Source organism: Ochotona princeps, chromosome 25 (assembly GCF_030435755.1).
Source record: "Ochotona princeps isolate mOchPri1 chromosome 25, mOchPri1.hap1, whole genome shotgun sequence".
NCBI lineage: Eukaryota > Metazoa > Chordata > Mammalia > Lagomorpha > Ochotonidae > Ochotona > Ochotona princeps.
This window is the reverse complement of record NC_080856.1, coordinates 19,929,416-19,951,335: the sequence shown is the minus strand read 5'-3', so window position 1 is coordinate 19,951,335 and position 21,920 is coordinate 19,929,416. Positions and strand designations below refer to the sequence as shown.

The 21,920-nt window shown below is 39.7% G+C and overlaps 1 protein-coding gene across 4 annotated transcripts in view; it reads right to left on the bottom strand.

Moving 5' to 3' along the window:
* The window catches only part of BRAF (B-Raf proto-oncogene, serine/threonine kinase), a 130,812-nt gene that overhangs the window by 49,525 nt on the left and 59,367 nt on the right, over nucleotides 1-21,920 (bottom strand). For all 4 annotated transcript variants that reach the window (XM_004594353.3, XM_058681375.1, XM_058681373.1 and 1 more), the window contains exons 4-8: nucleotides 14,475-14,578; nucleotides 13,581-13,683; nucleotides 12,085-12,233; nucleotides 10,765-10,884; nucleotides 2,967-3,126 (exon numbers count right to left, since the gene is read on the bottom strand). In XM_004594353.3, the coding sequence (XP_004594410.2) occupies nucleotides 2,967-3,126; nucleotides 10,765-10,884; nucleotides 12,085-12,233; nucleotides 13,581-13,683; nucleotides 14,475-14,578 (636 nt within the window). The remainder of the gene's footprint in view (nucleotides 1-2,966; nucleotides 3,127-10,764; nucleotides 10,885-12,084; nucleotides 12,234-13,580; nucleotides 13,684-14,474; nucleotides 14,579-21,920) is intronic.

Below are 21,920 nucleotides of genomic sequence, written 5' to 3'. Positions count from 1 at the left end.
ATGGAGTAGAACTCAGATTAGTTTAACTTGAATGAGGGACTGACTGGCTCCGACTATCTCTTGCAAATAGGTAGCTTTTTGTTTATAGGCAAACCTAGAGTAAATTTCTGACTGATATATTTTATTATGTTACATATATTATTTAAAGCCTCCAATATTTCCTGCAAAATACCCAAGTGCAAGCAAGTTGCTAGGTATTCAACTACTCATTTTAGCTTGGCTTAGTTGTGGTCCTCTTTCTGCTGAGTATTCCTAAAACCAACCAGGCAGAGTTTACTACTCCCTTCTCCATACTGTACATATTATGATTATTAATTTATATCTGATTCATTGACTGCACTGTGACTTCCTCGAGGGCAAAGACTGGATACTAACTAGTCCTTAATCCCCAACTGTCTTAACACACTGCCTAGTCAATAATAATTTTAGTAGAGTGACTCAGCATAAATGAAAATGTCAACGACCATATACTTTATCTTGTGAAAAAACAAAAACAAAAACAACAAAAAAAAGAACTGTTCTGACAAGAACACCGAGAACAAAAATGGAGGACTTAGTGTTATGGTGCAATGGATTAAGACATGGTCTGCAATAACCAGTTTTATAAACCAGAGTGCCAGTTGGAGTCCTGGCTGCCTTGTTTTGGATTTAACTCTCTGCTAATGAACATGGAAAAGCAGTGCAGAGCACCTTAAATACTTGGGTCCCTGCCACCCATGTGAGATGAGGTTGAATTCCGAGTTCCTGGTTTCAGCTGGGGCCAGTCCCAGCCATGTGGCTAAGTGGAGAGTAAACCAGCAAATGAATCTTTCTCTTTGTCTCTCCTTCTCTCAAATAAACAAACAACAAAACCACACCTTAAAAAAAGAGAAAGAAATCAATGGCAGGATGTCCACTGAAAAAATCTGAGACTAAATGTTAGTAGTGAAAATTAATAATCACTTTCTTTGAGATGCACACAAAAGGGAAAAGGTGACCCTTTATGATTGATTTGGAGGAGGATAGTAAAAAACTCAGATACAAAGGTAACATTTGAAGGGTTCAAGCCCAAGAGATCAAGAGAACAGTGGTAACAGATAAGACACGAAATAATTCTCAATCAAAGCAAAGACTCTGACAATTCTGGACATACTGAGAAGAAGAATATCTAGAAATATGAAATATGGCTAGATTTTTTAATTTCACAATTCTCTTGTTCCCATTATTTCCATCTCCTTCCTACTTCCTTTCTGTTCAGGTCTACAGAGAAGGACCTCATTAGCCGAGGACAATTAGTACAAAAGGGGTCAGCTAAGAGTCTGCAGCACTGGCATCCCCAGAACGCACTGATTTCTGTCCTGGCTCTTCCATTTCCCAGCCAGCTCCCAGGCTGTGGACTGGCAAAGCAGTGGAGAATGGTTCAAGTTCTTGGGTCCCTGCACCAAGTGAGAGATCCAGAGGAAGTTCCTGGCTCCTGGCTTCAGATCAGCTCTGCTGTGGCTGTTGCAGCCAACTGGGGGGAGCAGTGAACCAGTGGATGGAAAGTCTCTCTTCTCTCTTCCCTTTTTTTCTGTAAATCTACCTTTCAAATATAAATAAAAATCTTAAAAACAAAAAGAAAATTAGTGTAAGAAAAAAGTCATTTAAAATGAATTCTAAAAATAGAGAAGCTGTTCCATAGTTTAAAAAAAAACAAACCAGGAGCGTGGGTATTGAGTGGTTCGGGCCAGGGTGGCAGGCTGCCAGGCTCCTGGATCTGCACTGTGAAATACATGCCATTTCTTCATCTTATATAAATAAAACATGTTTTTAAAATTTGCAATAAAAATTCTTTTACATTTAGTGAACTTTGTTACAATTCCAACTATATGCTAATTCTTAAAGAATCAATTTTTTTTTGGCTACAATACAAACTGAAAACCTGGGATTCACGGTCATCTTTTGCCAATAATAAACATCTTAACAGAAATTTTAGAGGATTTCATCCAGGACTGAACCTAAATTCTTCATATTTTTAAAAATTTTTATTCATTTATTTTCTTAAAGATTTATTTTTCTTGGAAAGTCAGATTTACAGCAAGGAGAGACAAAGATCTTCCATCCACTGTTTACTCCCCAAATGGCCACAAAGGCCAGAGCTGAGCTGATCTGCAGCCTGGAGCCAGGAGCTTCTTTCAGTTCTCCCATATGGGTGCAGGGTCCCAAGACTCTGGGCCATCCTCGACTGTTTTCCCAGGTCACAGGCATAAAGCTGGATGGGAAGTAGAGTAGCTGGGACTTAAACAGGCTCCTATATGGTATCACGACACATGCAAGATGAGGAATTCAGCCACTACGCTACTGCACTGGGCTCTATTTTTCAATTACCAAGCAATAGTACTGCCTTGGATAAGTTTCATTGGCTATGATACTGCCATTGTGCAAAGCTGCTGAGCTCTATTTTTAAAAAACTTTTAAAAGATTTATTTATTTGAAAGCTAGAGTAATAAAGAGAGACAGGGAAACACAGAGATAGATCGTCCATTTCCTGGGTTCATCCCCTAAATGGCCATAATGGCTGGAGCGTCCAGACCAAAGCTAGGAGCCCGGAACTCCATTCAGGATTCCCATATGGGTGGCAGGGGCTCAGTATTTGGCTATATTCACAGGAGCAGTTGTAGCTTGAATTGGTGTTCTGATTGCGATGCCCGTGGTCCAGGTGGAGGCTTAATACCACGTGCTACAAGGACAACCCTAAGGCATTTTCAATTGAAGATAAAACTTAGATTTGATGTCATTAAAAAACCAATCAGAGTAATTCATTTGACATCAGTGTAATATTTATAGTAGGATAGGATTTTCTGATCCATGATTCCAAAAAAATCCAGCATTTAAAGTAACTGTGACAAATCAAAGGTGTATTTATTTCTGATCTAAAAAAAACCAAAAGGATCTATATAAAAAACATACTTGAAATCTTTTTAATGCTAGAAATCCCAGATACTTACATCAATATTAACAGGTTCTATTGTGTTAATATGAACATTGGGGGCTGATGATGACCGATCTCGTTGCCCAAACTGATTTCGATGATCTTCTTCCGCTGGTCGGAAGGGCTGTGGAATTGGAATGGATTTTGAAGGAGACGGAGTGGTGAGAATTTGGGGCCTGGAAAAGTCAAGTCATTGTAAAGTAAGATTCAGAGTAAGCACACAGAGATATTATTTTAAAAACATAAAACAAAAAAAGATTTCCTCGTTCCTTGAAGTTCTGAAAATCCAGCAGTAATGGCTTTCAACAGTTTTTACTTTTAAAAAATTAATACAAGGTGTTAAGCTGTTTTGTTTAAGCAGATGTTCCTGGGACTACCAATAATTAACAACACTGGCTTATTCAGAGACCTCGAGGAACTCCACTAACAGAAATTACCTGGGTTTACTCAGCTGAAGACACTGACAAAATCTGCCATTTTTTCTGTCATTTTTTTTGCTATTTGAAGCCACTAAAATGAAAATTTTATAAGTATTTTAAGAATACATATGTACATTTCTGGACTTGAAGACTGATCTACTGTTTTATACCAGAGCTGAATGAAAATTCTAAAAAACATTATTTCCAAAGCCAGAAGATAATCCATTAGAAGCAATTTCTTTCATATTTTGAAATTCTTTGTCACAATCAATTTTTGATACCAGAGGCACAGAGAACCATATATAAAACAAAAGAGTAAAAATTTTAAAATTGTTTTTTAACCAAATGACCAAAATAGATAATTGCAGATGAATAATGAAGAATGACTTCCCACCAGCCCTAAAAAGGAACTTGATGCTCACAAACCAGGCTAATGCTTTCCAACTAAGTTGTAGGCACCTACAAAGTGTACGCCTTTCAGAAAGACTACCCCAGGTGGTGGGGAAGTATCACTTGGTAGATGAGCCATCAGGTAGTCCTTGAGCTCCATCAGGACCGCTGAATGAATCGGTGCTCACGCTGTCACTGCCGGCTGATCACTGCTCTACCCAATGCTATGTAAACTCTAATTAGCACTACTTAGTGGTTATTAAGATATGGACAGAAAGACAATGTTGAGGGAATAAAAAAGGAATGGGGAAGAAAATACAGTAGGAAAAATAATGGATAAGAGTTTGAACGAAGAAATTCAAACAATGACAAAAAGCCTGTGAAAAAAGCATGTGAAAAAAGAGACTGAACCGTACCTGTTTTCAAGCATATTACTGATAAGAAATTTTGACTTCATGTGTACATCTTAATCAAATTAATTCCTCTACAATCAAAATACAAGCAATACAACGTTATTTACTAAAAACAACCATTATTGTCCCAATGATAATTTTAGGTTCAGACTGATGGGACTTCAGATAAAGTAGCATGTTTCACTGGTCCTTTTTATATTCTCAAGTGACAAAAATTTGTAGTTTGTGACTGAACTGTCTTTATTTTTTGCTTTAGACCAATATAAGCTCCTTGCTAAGGGATTTTGGGAGCAGGTAAAAGGTAAGAAAAATCACATACGTAAAAACAGTTTTGGAAAGCACAGTACTGGCCTTGAATGGACAGGCAGTCCCCTGGCATAGTGGTAAAGAGGACCACTGCTCCGCACTGCAAGACCTGGACCAGCAGCTTCTTCGGCTCCTGATTCTAACTTCTTGCTAATGCAGACCCTGGAGGAGTGGTTTATGCCCCCGCAGCGGGAGACCGGGACTGAGTGCCAGGTTCCTAGTTTGGATCCTGGCCCAGTCAAGCCCCTTGTGTGCATCTGGGGGTGAATCACTGGGTGGGAGTGACCATGTGCCCCTTGCTTTCTCTCTGTGCACCTCTCAATACAAAGCAAAGCAATACTCACAAGCTGATTTAAGGTCTCAAGATATCACATTCTAAGCCAGGTCTTAAAATTGGAAAAACACCTCAATTAACTAGAATTATACAAGATATTCTCACCGATATAATAATTAATTTCATGTAAGTGGCATTAACTTGTTCTTGAAACTTACTAAGTTAAGACCATGACACAAACATATAGTGGATAATAATTCATAAATACGTATGCAAAGGGTAGTGGGGTTCAGAAGCAAGGGGAAATCTGCACTTACTTTGATAAGCTATTTCGTAATATCTAAAGAAAAGAATGCATATATCAAAAAATGAAGATATTTACTTAATTCAAAAAATAAGAGACATTAAGTTTGGCGGTTGATATCTTGCACTGTGTATAGAGTCAGGTCTGCTTCGGTCCACAAACTCGACTTGTCTAGTCTTGAGGATGGTATTGTTTACTATGGATTTGGAGTACATGTTATCAGTCCCTGTTACAGTCAATACCGAGCCATGTCTTAATTTCATGCTTAACAAAAAGTCTTCTGATTATAACTTGGGTTTTCCATAAATACTTTCCGAAAGAGTAATATTAAGGGCTGACCCATCTAAAACAAGACGACTCATCTACACAACAAGCATATTTCTCACTACAATGAATTAGCTGATGATTCTGATGAGCAGAAACCGCAATATTCCTAATTCTCATCATTTCTAGAGAAGGCTAAAATCGAGTTTCCTTACTGGGAAATATTTGCCTGGATCAAAGTGCTTTCTATCCTATATCAGGACAGTCAGCACACTGGCTTTCCCTTCACAGTAACTTTATCTACTTGTGGCAAGTCTTTCACAAACAGTGCCAAATTAAACATGAAGGGGTTTCTAATCCTAACACCCTTAGCAAATCAGATCTGATTTTTGGTTTAGAATGTTTTGAAATTTTGAAATAAAGCAACTACTCCAGTGATACATAAATTTCAAATGTTGACTTTTGTAATTTTACATATTCTATATCATTTTGAAAAAGCAGCAGAGGAGGTTATTTCTCACTTTGCACTGAACACTGAGCAGTTCTCAAATGCTTCTTGGTTGTATGCACTTTTCCACTCATTTCATAAGCATTGCAAGCATGACCACAAGCAGTAACAAAAGACTAAGGTGTCTGATTTTAATCATGACTAGTGTCTATCTTTACAAAGGCACCCTGGACATAAAAGCATCAGGAACGTGACTTAGAAGTTTAAACATCTTGGGCCCGGCCCGATAGCGTAGTGGTTAAAGTCCTCGCCTTGCACGCCCGGGATCCCATATTGGCGATGGTTCTAATCCTGGCCGCCCCGCTTCCCATCCAGCTCCCTGCTCGTGGCCTGGGAAAGCAGTCGAGGATGGCCCAAAGCCTTGGGACCCTGCACCCACGTGGGAGATCCGCAAGCGCTCCTGGCTCCTGGCTTTGGACTGGCTCAGCTCCAGCCGTTGCTGCTCATTTGGGGAGTGAATCATGGATCTTCCTCTCTGTCTCTCCTCCACTCTATATCCGCCTTTCCAATAAAAATAAATAAATCTTTAAAAAAAAGTTTAAAACATCTTTCTTATAATTTTCTCAAGCCCAGAATCAACTTTAGTTTAGTTATGAATATAATATATCCAAGGCATTGGCAAATGTTTTTTAATTTTAAGACAGCATTCCTTTATTGGAAGGCAGATAGTATGGATCATTACCACTGTAAATCTTCAGAGAGATCAAGCTAATTTCGTTATGGTGTGTATAACTTCACTCACAGTGGGGATGTGCTCTTCAAAAAGCCATATGAATCTGTCAGGAGAAAATGTCACAGCCAAAGGATTAGCTGAAAATTGTAAGGGGCAGGTGCTGTGGCATAGTAGGCTAAGCCTCCACCTGTGGTGCCAACTTCCCTGGCTGCTTAACCCCTGATCTAGCTCTCTGTTGATATGCCTGGAAAAGCAGTGGAAGGTGGTCCAAGCGCTTGGCCCTCTAAGCCCATGGAAACCTGGGTGAAGCTCCTGGTTCTTGGTTTTTGAGTGCTCCAGCTTGGGGTGTTGCAGTCATTTGGGAAGTGAACACACAGATGAAAGATGTTTCTTTCTGTCTCCACTTTTCTCTCTGTAACCTTTCAAATAAAAACAAATAAATCTTATAAAAAAATCAAGCAGCAGCCAATGTAGTAGCACGCAAGCTAATCCTCAGCTTGCAGCACCAGTATCCCATAATATGGGTGCCAATCTCTGCCCTGGCTGCTCCACTTCCTTTTTTTTTTTTAAAGGATTTGTTTATTATTATTAGAAAGTCAGATATACAGAGAGGAGGAGAGATAGGGAGGAAAATATTTCATCTGCTGATTCACTCCCCAAGTGGCCACAACAGCTAGAGCTGAGCTGATCTGAAGCCAGGAGGCAGGAGCCAGGAGCCTCTTCTGAGTCTCCCACGCAGGTGCAGGGTCCCAAGGCTTTGGACCGTCCTCGACTGCTTTCCCAGGCCACAGGCAGGGAGCTGGATGGGAAGTGGGGTTTCTGTGCCCTTATGGGATCCTGGTGTGCACAAGGTGAGGACTTTAGTCACTAGGCTACTGCGCTGGGCCTGGCTACTCTATTTTTCTTAAGATTTCTTTTTAAATTGTTAATTATTTTAATATTTGACAATTTTTATATAGTTGATTAGAGTGATTAAGGTTAAGGGCTACAGGAAGGTGGGTGAGATCACCCTGTCCACATTCTCTTTTTTTTCCTTCCTTTTTTTTAAGATTTATTTTTTATTGGAAAGTCAGATTTACAGAGAGAAGTAGCGACAGAGAGAAGTACTCCCCAAGTAGCTGCAATGGTTGGAGCTGAGCCAGGAGATTCTTTCAGGTCTCCTACATGGGTGGAGGGTCCCAAGGCTGTGGGCCGTCCTCGACTGCTTTCCCAGACCACAGGCAGGGAGCTGGATGGGGAGCGGGGCTGCCAGGATTAGAACCTTTGCCCATATGGGATCCTGGTGGGTGCAAGGTGAGGACTTTAGCTGCTAGGCTACCGCATGGGTAAGAGGCTGCTCCACTTCTCCCATTCAAGTACTAACCAGGCACGACCCTGCTTAGTTTCCAAGATCAGACAAGACTGGGTGCTTCCAGGGTGGTGTGGCTGTAGAATGCTCCACTTCTAATCTAGATCCCTACTTATGACCTGGGAAAACAGTGAGGGACGGCTTGAGTCCCTGGGCCACTGCACTCTTGTAGGAGGGGCAGAGGAGGCTCCTTGCCCCCAGCTTTGGATTGGCTCAGCTCCAGCCACTATGGACATGTAGGGAGTGAACCAGAGGATGAAGGATCTCTTCTCCTTCTTGCTATAAATCTGCCTGTCCAACAAAAACAACAAAAATAAATCTTAAAAAAAAAAATCAAATGATAAAGTTTTTATTTGGTTAGTCACACAAAAGTAATAATAAAATCAGCAGGAACAAATTTATTCTGGTAGGGTGGATAACTGATACAAGCTGACAAAAACAACACAGTTGCCAAAATTATCAGTGTTCCAAACAGATAAAGGCAACTGTTCCTTTTTTTTTAGATTTTTATTTCATAGCCTTCTTTATTATTATTATCATTTTATGATACAGTTCCATAGGCTCTGGGATTTCCCATACCCCCTCCAATTCCCTCCCCCCCCCAAAGTTCCCCTATATTATTATTATACTACAGTTCTTTATAAACTGTCATATGTCCATCATTAAGGGCATGGACAATGGCAGAGTCCAGCTTCCTACTGTCAAGTTTCACTGAGAGTCCATTTTTGGTCTGGAAGTAGATGCATACTATATTGTATCCTCACATCTGGATATGACAAACTTCCATTACACAGTTACTATACATCCCCTTAAATGAAAAATTACAATACAAAATCAGCAACAGGAAGAAAAACAGAAATTTACAATGCCATAAGTTAAGTAACATGCTACTAGATATGACAGTCTTCATTACAATTACTATACATCCCCTTACTGTTCCTTAATATAAAAATTCTGTTAAGTTTCCTAACTTACGAGACCTCCAGAAATGCTGGCATCATAAAAATTACCAGGTCTAATGGAAGCACTGATCTTTAAAGAATATTATAGAATATTTAATCTTTAAAGAATATTATAGTGCTTTGAATATTACAGAACAGAACATACTCAGAGCTTCCTTTTTAACCGGATGCTTGCAGAGAGCATAAATGCTGCTGCCTTGGGGTCAGCACTGCGATGCATTAAGCTACTGCCTGTGATGCTATCATCTCATATGGGTGCCAGTTTGAGTCTATTCTGCTCTGTTTCTGATCCAGTTCTGCTCATGTGCCTGGGAAAGCAATGGAAGATGGCCCAAGTACTTAGGCCCCTGCACCTACATGGGGGACCTGGAAGAAGTTTTTGGCTCCTGGCTTCAGCTGGCCACTATTGTGGCCATTTGGGGAAGGAACTAGCGGACAGAAGATCTTTCTTTCTCCATCAATCTCTGTAACTCTGCCTTTCAAATACAGTAAGAAATATGTTTTATATATTTTAAATTCTGTCTCAAACCCAACAGGAAAAAGAATAAAGTAACCTATTATTAAAAAGTTTCCTATGCAGTATTACTCAACCATAAAGAAGGGTGAAATCCTGCCTTCTGCAATCAAATGAATACAGCTGGAGGCTATTGTAACTAGTGAAATAAGTCAGTCTCAGTGAGTCAATTATTGTATTTTCCCTGATCTGTGATAATTAATACACAGAGTACATAAAAATGTAATCTATATATTAGACTGACATGAGATTCTTACAGCCATTGTTTAAGAATAGTTTTTAATTTTTAAAATTTTGTACTTGCATTGTATTGATATAGTTACCTAATGAAGTGTTAAACCTGTCATTATGAAGTTAAATGAAAGTATGTAATTGTGGAAAAAAAAAAGGAGGGGGGTGAGTGGAGAATGCTGGTGGGAGGAGGCTAGGGAGCTCCTAAATCACCTGCATGTGGAATATGCAAAACTTGCTATTTATGCAAATTTTAAAAATATGAAGGAAAAAGTTTCCAAGTAAACCGATATTCACTTAACTCATCATTTTTCTTTCCCTATCATGAAGTTTAAATGTATGATATTATTGCATTGTCCTAAAAGTCATTTCTCAGCATTGCACACACTGATGAGTGACACTGTCGATTTCCTGTACATGTATGAGAACTCATCTTTCTTCTCACGCACTATTCCAGTTCACGCCATCACTGTCTTTCAGTCTTCATTACCTGGTTGGCCGCCTTCTCCCTAGACTTTTTCTCTGCAAAGTCATTTTTGTCAGGGAAAATCTTTAATTCTTTTTGTCCTTGTATTATACCTAAAGTCCAGCCCTAAATTTCAACACTTCCCCTAATCTGACCTTGTGCACAGTACTTCTCCACTGAGACCAGTCTTTCCTTACCTTGCCTACTCTCCTCGTACCCTTTATTTCTGCCATTTCTCCATTCCCCTATCGTCAGTCTTTTCATTATGGCTTAGTTCAAATATTTTTTCTTCATGAACTTCTGCTAAATACTCTTTTACTATTTGTTCTCCGTGTGAAAACATTTATTTCCTATGACATAATTTAATATACTAAATCATAAACTGAATATCTTAATTATGTAATATTTTAAGTTACTTACTGTTGTCTTGTGGTAATGAAACTTTTTTAAGGGGGGGCACATATTTGCATAATTAACATTATTTAATAAAATAAATATAGGCAAAGATTCAAAATTATCTTTTGATTGAATTTCTTTTTGGACTAGAACTGAAACTATCTATATCAGTTTAATTTCATTTTATCTGTACCAACCAGATATGTGAATATCTTACTAGTATGATAAAATAAGCTATTTTTGAAGATTCTTATTTAATAATTCAAATGCTACTTTTACAGTGAACCAAAAGGCTCAAGAGAAAGTCATGCGAAGCGCATGTCCACAAGCAGCAGTGAGATCATACCCAAGGGAGTCTGTGGGAGGAGCTGAGGGCGAGGATCCAGAGGCGAGGGCTGTCTCTGCTAGGGAGGCCTCCTCCTGTGGTACTGGGTGGTGTTCAAAGAACTTGGAGACAAACAGCAAACTGTGAGGCAAAAACAAAACAAGACAAAACAAACCTAACTTGTGCAAAACCCAGAAGCTTCATACACCAGAATATACAGTTGACAGAAAAATCTGGGATCAAACTTTTACCTTCAGGAATACTTGTTAAATCAATAGTTCTATTTTTGTCTAGAGGTTATTAAAAAATACATATATATGTACACCCGCCCACACAGACTATATGCAAAGGTAAGTTCAGAACTGAACGTAAATTTTTCCATTCAAAAAGTTTCTACATACAGGAAGAAGGAAAATCATGTTTTATGGTTAAGGAATTAGAAGAAACAGTATCTGCTGCTATGTTAGATCAGAATTATAATCTAACATAAAGAGCTAGAGTCTATTTATACAGGAATCAAGCAAAGTAATAAGGATGTTAACAGTAGCGACATCAAGATGACAGACACAGGAGATTAACACAGGCTCAGCCCGGCCCTGTGTTTCAGCACATCAGTGAGGCTGCCGTGTGGGATGCCTGCATCCCGTTTTGACTGGGAAAGCAGCGGGTGCCGGGTCTTTGCGCTTGGGCCCTTGCCACTACAGAGACGGAGCTGCCAGCTCCAGCTACTGCAGCCATTGGGGAATGAACTCGTAAACGGAAGATTTCTCCTTTTTTTTCTTTAAAGTCATTCTGCCTTTCAAATAAATAAAGGTATCTAATAAGCAGCTCTTGACATAAAGCAAAGAAAATTTTAAGTGATAAACAAAACACAAAGATTTGATATCTATTCAAATAAACTGGAGTTGAAGCGCAAAGATGAATTACAGTGGGAGAGAGAAAGAAGGTGGTAGAGGGAGAAGGAAGAAAATGCGGAGAGAATAAGAAAAAAAATAATCAGAATTTACTAAATACCTGACAGATTCATATTTGTGGCATTAAGAAACGATCAACTTAACTGTAAAGACACTCCTTTTTCTCGGAAAAGCTATCCAAAAATTATTTCCCTGGGTTAAAGGTCTTTTTAAATTTAAAAAAGAATATAAAACATAAATTAAGTACATAGCTGAACCAGAATCACACTTTGGAGAAGTGTTAACTATTCTACCTATTTTTGTTTAATGTAGCTTAAAAATTTCCTTCTAACAACTGTCTTATATAGAAACTTTTCTCACAGTTTCACATTAGAAAGATTTAAAGGCAAAATGTTACGCAGGAGAGAAATTTTTAGGGTTTACTTACTCAAGTTGGTCATAATTAACACACATCAGCGGCACCTCTGTGCTGCAACGCTGGTGAAATTTGTAACCACACGTTTGACAGCGGAAACCCTGGAAGAGCAGCTTTCGACAGAAGTCACAAAACGCTAAGGTGAAAAAAGTTTTCCGTACCTGCAAAACCAAAAATTATAGATGATTTAAAAAGGTGTAAGAATCTGCTCAGAGATTATACTCACACTTGCCTAAAAACACAAACTCAAACATAGTTATATCATAAAAACTCACATATTAAAATATAAAATGAAAACAAGGTTAATACAGATAATTATATATATTTGCTTCTACCTCCGAATTTCTACTTCAAAACTCTCAAGTTAAGAAAACGGGAAACCCAGGATTAAGAGCTGATTTCAAGTTTGACAGCATACAAGCAGACATGACTAACAGAGAACTGACACCAAAGGAAGGATATAACCTAATCAGTAGATAAACCAAGGGAGTTAGGGGATAGTGACTGATGTTGGTGGAATATACGTTTAGAATTACAAAAGTTTCCAATAGAGGAGCCAGAAAATAAATAATAAATACACTGGGGGAAAGGAGTGAGGAGGAAGAAGAAGGCTTACGATACAACAATGAACTAATTTCATGTGGTCTCAGTAATAAGCACAATACCTAAATCTGATTAAAGAAGAAAAAGCAGCTAAAACATGCTACTCAGTAAAATTAAGTAAGTACCATAACGGCACGAAACACAAGGTATTAGCAATTAACAGTGATATCCTCAGGAGGGGCTTGTGGGAGGGAGGGGGAAATTGAAGTGTTACTTATACAACACCAACACTCTGTATTGTCACCAGCATTTACTTTTTGATTTTTGCATGATTTTTTTTTAAAGATTTACTTAGTTTTTATTGGAAAATCAGATATATAGAGAGAAGGAGAGACAGAGAGGAAGAGCTTCCATTCATTGATTCATTTTCCAAGTGGCTGAAATGGCTGGAGCTGAGCTGATCCAAAGCCAGAAGCCAGGATCTTCTTCTGGACCTCCCATATGGGTGCAGGGTCCCAAGGCTTTGGGCCGTCCTCAACTGCTTTCCCAGGCCACAAGCAGGGAGCTGGATGGGAAGCAGGGCTGCCGGGATTAGAATCGGTACACATACGGGATCCCAGCACATGCAAGGTGAGGACTTTAGCCACTAGGCTATGGCAGAGGGCCCGAATCTTAGTGTTCCAAGTGGAGTCAATGAAACATCATTGTATTTTTACCCATATTTCCCAGTCAGTTAGTGGTCCTGAGCATTTTTTCATGTGTGTGTTGGCCATCTGTATTTCATCCTTTGAAAAAATGCCTATTTATATCCTTTGTTTTATTTCTTAACTAGGTTGTTTGTTCTGTTGCTGTTCAGTTTCTTGCATGCTTGTGATACTTAACTTAGGCTAGATTCTAGTAAAAAGCATACTCTCTAAGCAAAAACTTATTCCTCAAAACATTAAAAAAAATGTAAAGGTACTTACAAAGTTGTGCGTTGTGAGTGGAACATTCTCCAATACTTCTACATGTAGTTCTTCTCCAGTAAGCCAGGAAATGTCAGTGTCCCAGCCAATTGGTTTCTTCTCTCTGAAAAATGCAGACATAAGCCTTTCTTGGTTATCATACCAAAAATTTTTTATATACCTCATGCTGAAGATATGAAAATTGGTTATTGAGGGGCTAGTAATAGTGAGGGAGGTTTCGCTCCCTTGCCTTCCATCGTTAGAAATTTAAATGGCAATAAATTAATTTTTAAGTTTACCCCAAATAAATGTATCACTCTTGGACAAACAGCAGGGTAAAGAGATGTGTACTCTTTTCTTCAAGTCAGCTCCAGAAAAGACCTACAACAGCAGAAAACGGATTGTTCCTGGGGTCCAAAAAAAAAAAAATCTTCTTTCTATCTATTCAAAGAAAAAGAGTACTTAGGGGACAATGTGCCCCCAAATCATGATTCAAAATTTGGGATCTTAAAACAATATTAGATACTTTCTGAAAGAAAAATAGTTAAATACAAAAATGTTAATTTTCTATAAACCTTTTGTGTAACTGAGTTTGCACTAAAAACAGAGAAGTGGATAATGTTATAGTACTCAATGTCATCACTTTCTAATTGGCTCAATAATTATAAGAATCTCAAGCTCCAAATGAAGTCACATAAGAGTAATAAATACTACAATCATATATTATTAACCAAATCCTCACTGGGCCTACTGGTCTCCTTAAACTAACAATTAATTTAATATTTCTTAAAATATTAAAGGATTTTCAATTCATTTACCTAGGTGTAGGTAAAGATCCTACAGAAGCGTACCAAGCTTAATGCCTATTTTTAAAAATCTTTTTGAACAAAATTTCACAACATATACAAACCATACCCATCCTGAATTCTGTAAACAGCACAGCATTCTGGGATTAGCCCTCTCATCATCAGTGCTTTCTTTAGACTGTCTCGGACTGTAACTCCACATCTTGCAGGTACCTACAGTGTCACAAACACGTGGTAAGGGATAAAGGCAATAGATTTTATTTTTCTACATTATTCAAAAACTCAACAATTTATCTTTATAACACTACATTTTTTAAATTTCACATGGGTTACTAGGTCAAATACACTGGTAATTTTTACAATTAACTTAATATTAAAGACAAATTATAAGCCAAGCAGATATCATTATTCACTAAAAGTAAATTTGACTTTTTGCCTTACATTAAAATTAAATGCTTTAAACATATAAAAATGAGAGAAATAGTAGTTTTCACTGCAATACAGCCTTCAATATAATGTATCCATGGTTAGAAATAACAGATGCCAGCACTGTGCTGTACACAATCAATTTTGATCCAAAACTGCTCAAAGATGACAACTGTGTGACTATAAAACTACACTGCTGGGCCTTTCTGAAACATGTTACTTCTAAACACCAAAGGAAAGACTTGTCTTAATATGTCTTAATTTACAGTTGCCATTTTGTTGTCTAATGCTCTTATTTCCTCTAGGAATCTACCCTGTCACAGAAATGCACACAGTACCAGGGAAGTTAGTGTTCAAGCTTTGATTTTTATAAATGATGTAAAATGGTTAATCAGTTTCCCATATGCCTGGCCACAGTAACTAGCCCAGGGCTAGATACATGACCCAAACAGTACGGGAGTTGTTCCTAAACTGATACTTGACCACTCGTTCAGAGAAATTCTTGCTTATACAATGAAACTTCATGCCAAGAGAATAAAAACATGGAAATTCTAGTGGCTATCTTCTCCAATGTACTAAGAAAACCTGATACAGAAGGAAGCTAACATGAGAACATGAGACCCAGAGGGAGGCAGGAAGGGACAAAGCAGAGAAAAAGGAACATCTGTCCCTCACCTTTCACTTGCCTTATTCTGCAAGACAAACTGTAGTAAGTGATGGCTAGTGGTGTGGACTACAGTGAGGCAGTGGGAATAAAGAGGGTGCAGCGCTCACGGTGGGGAGATAGAAAGAAAATGTTCATAAAACTAAATCCTCTGTACATTTACATCATGCAACAGTGGGGTAAATGAAGTACAGGTAAATATAAGCTAAATTGGAACAATATAATGAAGAGTAAATGATCAGACAGCCTATTTAGGATTTGTGCTTAGAAATAATGAGAAAGGGATCCACACTGTTACAGGGCTTGGATTCAGCTCCCTGCTACTGATGTGGAAAGGCCACGGAAGACAGTGTTTGGGCCCCTGCTAGCCATGTGAGAGGCAGGGTGAAGCTCCTGGCTCCTGGCTTTGGCCTGGCTACGCTCTGGTTATTGTGATCTTCTGAGGGAGTGAATCAATGCACGGAAGAGCTCCCTCTGTCTCCTTTTCTCTACGTATCTCTTTCAAACAAATAAACCAATCTCAGGAAAGAAACAAACTTTAGCTTAATACGCCTTTTAAAACAATCCGTCCAAAGAAAACCTGGCTGTGAGGGAGGCGGACTCATCACTGGAAGTGCTCAGGAAGACACCACATTGGTACAGCTCATTTGCAGTTGGTGGAGTTTTTGAAAAATTTGTTTCTGCAAATCTGTCCACTTGCTAACATTTATTTATAACTCTAAAATGCTCTCAGCAGTTCATGCGGAGAAGAGCACAGCAGTAAAAAAAATGTGAATTGTTTGAAACATGCATCCTCCCAGCTGAGGCTGAATTAGGTGATTTGCTCTGCTTGCTTCAATTTTCATACTACAAACAAGTATCCTATGGATAGTTTATGTCACTGTCATCTTTCCTGCACTTTGGGGCTTTTTCGATGATTCTGATGTTTCAAATGGCCTCTTAAGCATAGCACCTAAGTTCTGTTTAGGATTTCTAAGTGCTTTGGAGGAGTTTATACGCTTGGGGGGGGGGGGTAAGATATATGGAAGAAAGTACATATATTAAATATTAATTAACCAAAAACTTATAATAAATAAGGCACTTCAAACAGGAATACACATAAAAGAAGTTTATGTATTAATTGGTGAGAATTTGACCAGAGGTTCACAAGAACGTAACAATTAAAGAATTCAAGGCTTATCAAGAGTTAAAGCTTATCAAGCAAAGAAGATCTGACCACAAGGTGGCATTCATGAGTTTTGTTTAGGTGACACATGAGCCCGCAGAGAGGCTAAAGTGGAGGGACCAGACCCTGAAACAGGAATAGGGGGAGATTAGTGTCCTAGGTCTAACTGTGGGCACTGAGGCCTGGCAGGGAATGAGCTCCAAAGGTAATAACAGCAGCTTGGGGTCTTTATAGCCCTGGAAATGATTTTACCTATGGCTGACAGGGGTTGGATATAAAGCAGTTTTGCAGTTTGTAACACAGGTAGACTCTCAATGGTTAAAAACATGCTTGTCAGAATTATGTTCAAAACAATGATCTATGTAAAACTTAAGATTGGTGTGAACACACTTAAAGCAAACAGGTCCTACCTGCTGTGAAGACTAACACGTTAGGGCTCCAAATAAAGAGGTCGTCTTGGCTTCATGTGTATAATGGGAACCCTGTATTTCTTCAAGAAGTAAGAGCTCACTATTCATTAATTCAGCATCTGCAGTGTATTTAAGGAACTGGGATAATGAGAATTGGCTGTACCTTTCTGAAATAGCACACTGAAGAGAAAACTCACTCTTTCCATTTACCAACATTGATCTTATGCTTACATTAATGCAAAGGTTCCTTACCGGCAACCCTGTTTTTAGTTTTAAACACCATCCAATCTATTCTATTCTATGTCACAACAGAAAAAAATTTCTAGACAAGGTATTCCTAACTTGTGTGTGTGTGCATGCATGCACACATGTGTGAAAGATTTCTGAGATTCTAATGAAAGACTCAGATATTTTCTTTCAAACACAAGTGGTTTAGGTGGTTTATGCAACCAGACTGCTGAGGGGGTCCGCTGAAGACAGCATTGAACCCAATGTGAATCAGAATCTCAAATCTTTAGCAGTCTCCTTTGAATTCTCTCATACATTACAGAACAAAACTTAAAGTGTATAATGTGGCACAAAATGTCAGCAATGACTGAGAAGTATCTACTCCTCAGTTTCTTTGATAATTTCTTTCATTCATTCCAATAGCACAATTCAAACATGGCTTTGCTCTCATTCTTCGCACAAGCCAATTTCAAGTTGTATTTATATTTCATCAGCAGGCAAAATGTTTCTACCCTCTTACCAAGACAAAGCAACCTGTTAGTGCTTCTTCATACTATCTCTGTAGGTTGAATTTTTGGGTATTGTTTGCTCTTTCGTGATGGTGTTCATGCTATAGACAGACTACCTAATAAAACAGAATGTAAAGATCAAAGCCGACTCCAATACATAAAGGAAAATCTTACTGAGAAAAAAGGTACCATTGAACAGGGTAAAGATGCTCTTTCTAAACAACTGACACTGGGACAACTGAAATCAATGCAGAAAAAAAAGCTTCATTCGTACTTCCAATGTATACCAGGATTAGCTCAACATGGATCAAAGACCAAATGTTGACAGAGAGAAATAAAGACAGGAACAAAGATATGTCATTATAAACTACACAAAAACACTGCCAACACATTCATAACCTTCATGTGAACAAAGTCCTGATAATTAGAAATCACAGAGAAAAAACTAAATCCAACTATATAAAATTAAGAGTTTAGAATGGCAAAACATATCATATGGGAAGTAAAAAAGATACATGGTAAAGCCCAAAGATACATGCAAACTGAACAGTAAGAGCTGTGACTCATGAAATGGTATATTTTGCTGATACACAAACAGCTTCTGAAAAACTGATAAAGACCAACTACCCAAAAGAAAAACAGGCAAAAGATACGAAAAGATAGCTTACAGAAATATAAATGTATTTTAAATATTAAAAAATTTGTTTACCTTCATTCTTGCAGGATATCTTTGTCAGTAAAGTAAAAACCTAAGAATCTTAAAACATATTCTGTTGGGCAAGCTTTTGGACAAGAAGGCAGGGCAAAATTAAGGAAGATTTGTGAGGCAAATTATCTGTCAAAATTACATACTTCTCTTGGACCTGGTCAATCTTACCTCTAGTATACGTAGTAGGAAAAGGAAAAGGAGTGGATATACAGAATATGTATTTGTATTTGCTTATAAATACATAAAGAAATTCTGAAAATGTGTATATAATCACACACAAAGTTTAACCTAAAAAGTGCAGAGGTGGAAAAATATTCTTTCTTTCCTTTTTTTTTTTTTTAAATTGGAAAGGCGGGTTTACAGAGAGGAGAGACAGAAAGATCTTTAGTCCACTGGTTCACTCCCCAAGTGGCCACAACGGCCAAAGCTGAGTCAACCCAAAGCCAGGAGTCAGGAGCTTCTTCTGGGTCTCCCATATGGGCACAGAGTTCCAAGGCTTTGGGCCATCCTTTACTGCCTTCCCAGGCCACAAGCAGGGAGCTGGAATTGAAGTGGGGGCAGCAGGGATACGAACCACAGCCCATATGGTATCCTGACGTGTATAAGCAAGGATTTTAGCCATTGAGCCATCATGCTGGATCCAGACATATATTTTCTTGATTTAAGTACCATGTGAAAGTATTACATATTCTAAAAAGAAAGGGAAAAGATAGGGGCAGAATTTGTCTCATATTTTAATGCTGGGAAGACTAAAGAGATTTTTCAAAATATATCAGGCAGGCCCAGGACAGTAGCCCAGTAGCTCAAGTCCTAACCTTGCATCCACCAGGATCCCATATTGGTGCTGGTTTGTGTCCCAGCAGCCCCACTTCCCTTCCAGCTTCCTGCTGCGGCCTGGGAAAGCAGTCAAGGACAGCCCAAAGCCTTGTAATGCTGCATCCGTGTGGGAGATCTGCATGAAGCTCCTGGCTTTGGACTGGCTCTGTTCTAGCTGTTGCAGTCACTTGGGGAGTGAACTAGCAGATGGAGGATCTTTCCCTCTGTCTCTTCTCTCTGTAAATCTGTATGTCCAATAAAAATAAATCTTAAAAAAAAAAAAATCAGGCTTGTGCCTTCTTCCCAACTTCTAAATTAGATTACCCTGCTTAAGCTGTCAAAATTGCAATGATTTTTTAATTTTAAAAGGTTTGGAGGGGGAGAACAGGAGGGCCTTTAAGGGTCAGGCCGAAGTGCAAGTACATGTGGGAGACTTGAGCTGGGGTAGTTAGCATAGACCATCAGTGAGTACCACTCACTGGCACACACTGAAGCTAAGGCTGGGGCCTACCAGTCAGAGTCAGAACAGGGCATGGGTGGTGTTAGGATGGGCCATGATGATAGCTGGCACATGAGAGAATTGGGTCTGGTGGCACAATCCGTGGGGGATGTGGGCTCACCCTGGTGGAACTGCAATCTCTGCTGGCATGCCCAAGAGCTGTGGATGGGAACAGGTCTGGCTGGGGAGCTAAGGGGACGCTCTGGCTGGTTTGGGGTTCCCACTGGTGAGGACAAGAGCCAGATTGGGGACAGTGGGCTGGGCTGGACATGATTACAGCTTCCCTTGGTGCAGGTGTGATTAAAGCCTGGGGAGTGAAAGACTGGACTATACTTCAGCACCCACTGTTACTTGTGAGAACCAGGATGGGTGTAGAACAGGCTGGGATAGGTCTTGATTCCTGCTGAACCACGCAAAAGCTGTGTCTGGGCACAGACCAGGTATGGCTGGGCTGCAACATCCAACAGTAAGAACCAGAGTGGGTATGGGCCAGTTGAGGAAGGCCACTGTTCTTGAGGACAAGAGGTGGACAAAGTCAACCTGGGCCAAGAACCCACTGCCACTGGGAGGAGATCTGATAGAGGAGCTTGGGAAACTTCGTCGGGACACAGTCCCTGCAGGTGAATCAAGGCAAGGAGCAGCCCAGACTAGGCCAGGTACAGTACCTGCCGGCACAAGTGGGTCAGGTCTGGGGACAGACGAAGCTAGGAGAATTCACAGCACTCACAGGCAGATCTGAGAACCAGAACAGGGTGCAGGAGGGACCAGGTCAGGTCACAACACCAGCCAGGTCACATTAGGGCCAGGACAAGGATCTGACTGGGCCAGGCTAGGCTGCATCACCCACCAATAGGAGCTGGATCTTGGGGCAGGTTGGACTAAGACAGGCTGTGTAAAGCGATAGTGGATGCTAAGGTGAGGCGAGCCATGCCAGCTTAGGGTCAGTGGGTGCTGGGTTTACGAGCCTCAGGAGCGGGGGATAGAGCAGGGCTCAGGTTGCTTGGCCCAGGCCCCTGTGTCTATCTGTGAGGTGGGTGTCTGGTTCGTGATTCCTGGGGGCAGGGAACTGGCAGGAATCAGGCTGCCTGGCCCAGGTCCCTGTGCCCACCTGTGACGTGGGTGCAGGGTTCATGAGCCCTGGGGATGGGGGAACCAATGGGTCTCAGGTCACCTGGCTCGGGTCCTTGGGGTCTGCCTGTGAGGGGGGTGCCAGGTTCGTGAGTCCCAGAGGAGGTGGATCTAGTGGGGCTAGAGTCACATGGTTCAGGTCCGCGGGCCCACCCGTGAGGAGAGTACTGTGTGGATACCGTGTGGCGGTTCACCATTCCTGGGTACTGGGACATTTGAGAGGCTGGGTGTGGCATATCCTTTATCTCTCCCCTTCCCCCAGAAACAAGAAGACAATAGCAAATTTGGAAACAATATTTTCACCCATATTTCCCTAACCCTTGATTCTTCCCACCCTGATCAACCATGTAACCATTAAGAAAAAAAAAGCCACTTAACCTTAATCAAGAGAGAGATTCAATGGAATCATCAGAAAAGTAACTTGCCAAGGCATACCCAGATAAAAGTATTTCCATGTAAACTTTGAAGCATCAGCTTTTAAAGTGAATTCATTTTTTATTCAATGAGTTCATGATTTCATTAAATTAAAAAAAATTTATTTAAAAATACTGTTTCCACAGTTGAGAGGGATATATGCCCACGTGGGCCTCAGTTAGGGTGGAGTGAGTTGAGGGATGGAGGAAGGTGGGTAGGATAAACGTGCTACTTTTTTTCCTTTTGCCTTGTATTTGTTACTAAACCACATCAGTACCCAGAGATGGGGGATGGTCGTTTGATGATGCTTTAAAGACCCTGATGTGGAAAAGCATGTTCCAAGGGTGTTACTTGAATGGATTTAAAACTTTCCATAAAAACATACTTTCAAAACTTAAGTTGGTCTAAAATTTCATTGACCATTAATATTTCTACATGTTTAATTATTTAAGCTAGTATGTTAATTTAGTAGTTCAATTTTTTTTACAGTGCGGTCTACTATAAGCTTTAAATAAATAAACATCATGACACAATGACTGTATATAAACTGGCATAAAATACACATGCCAATGCATGGATTTTGAACA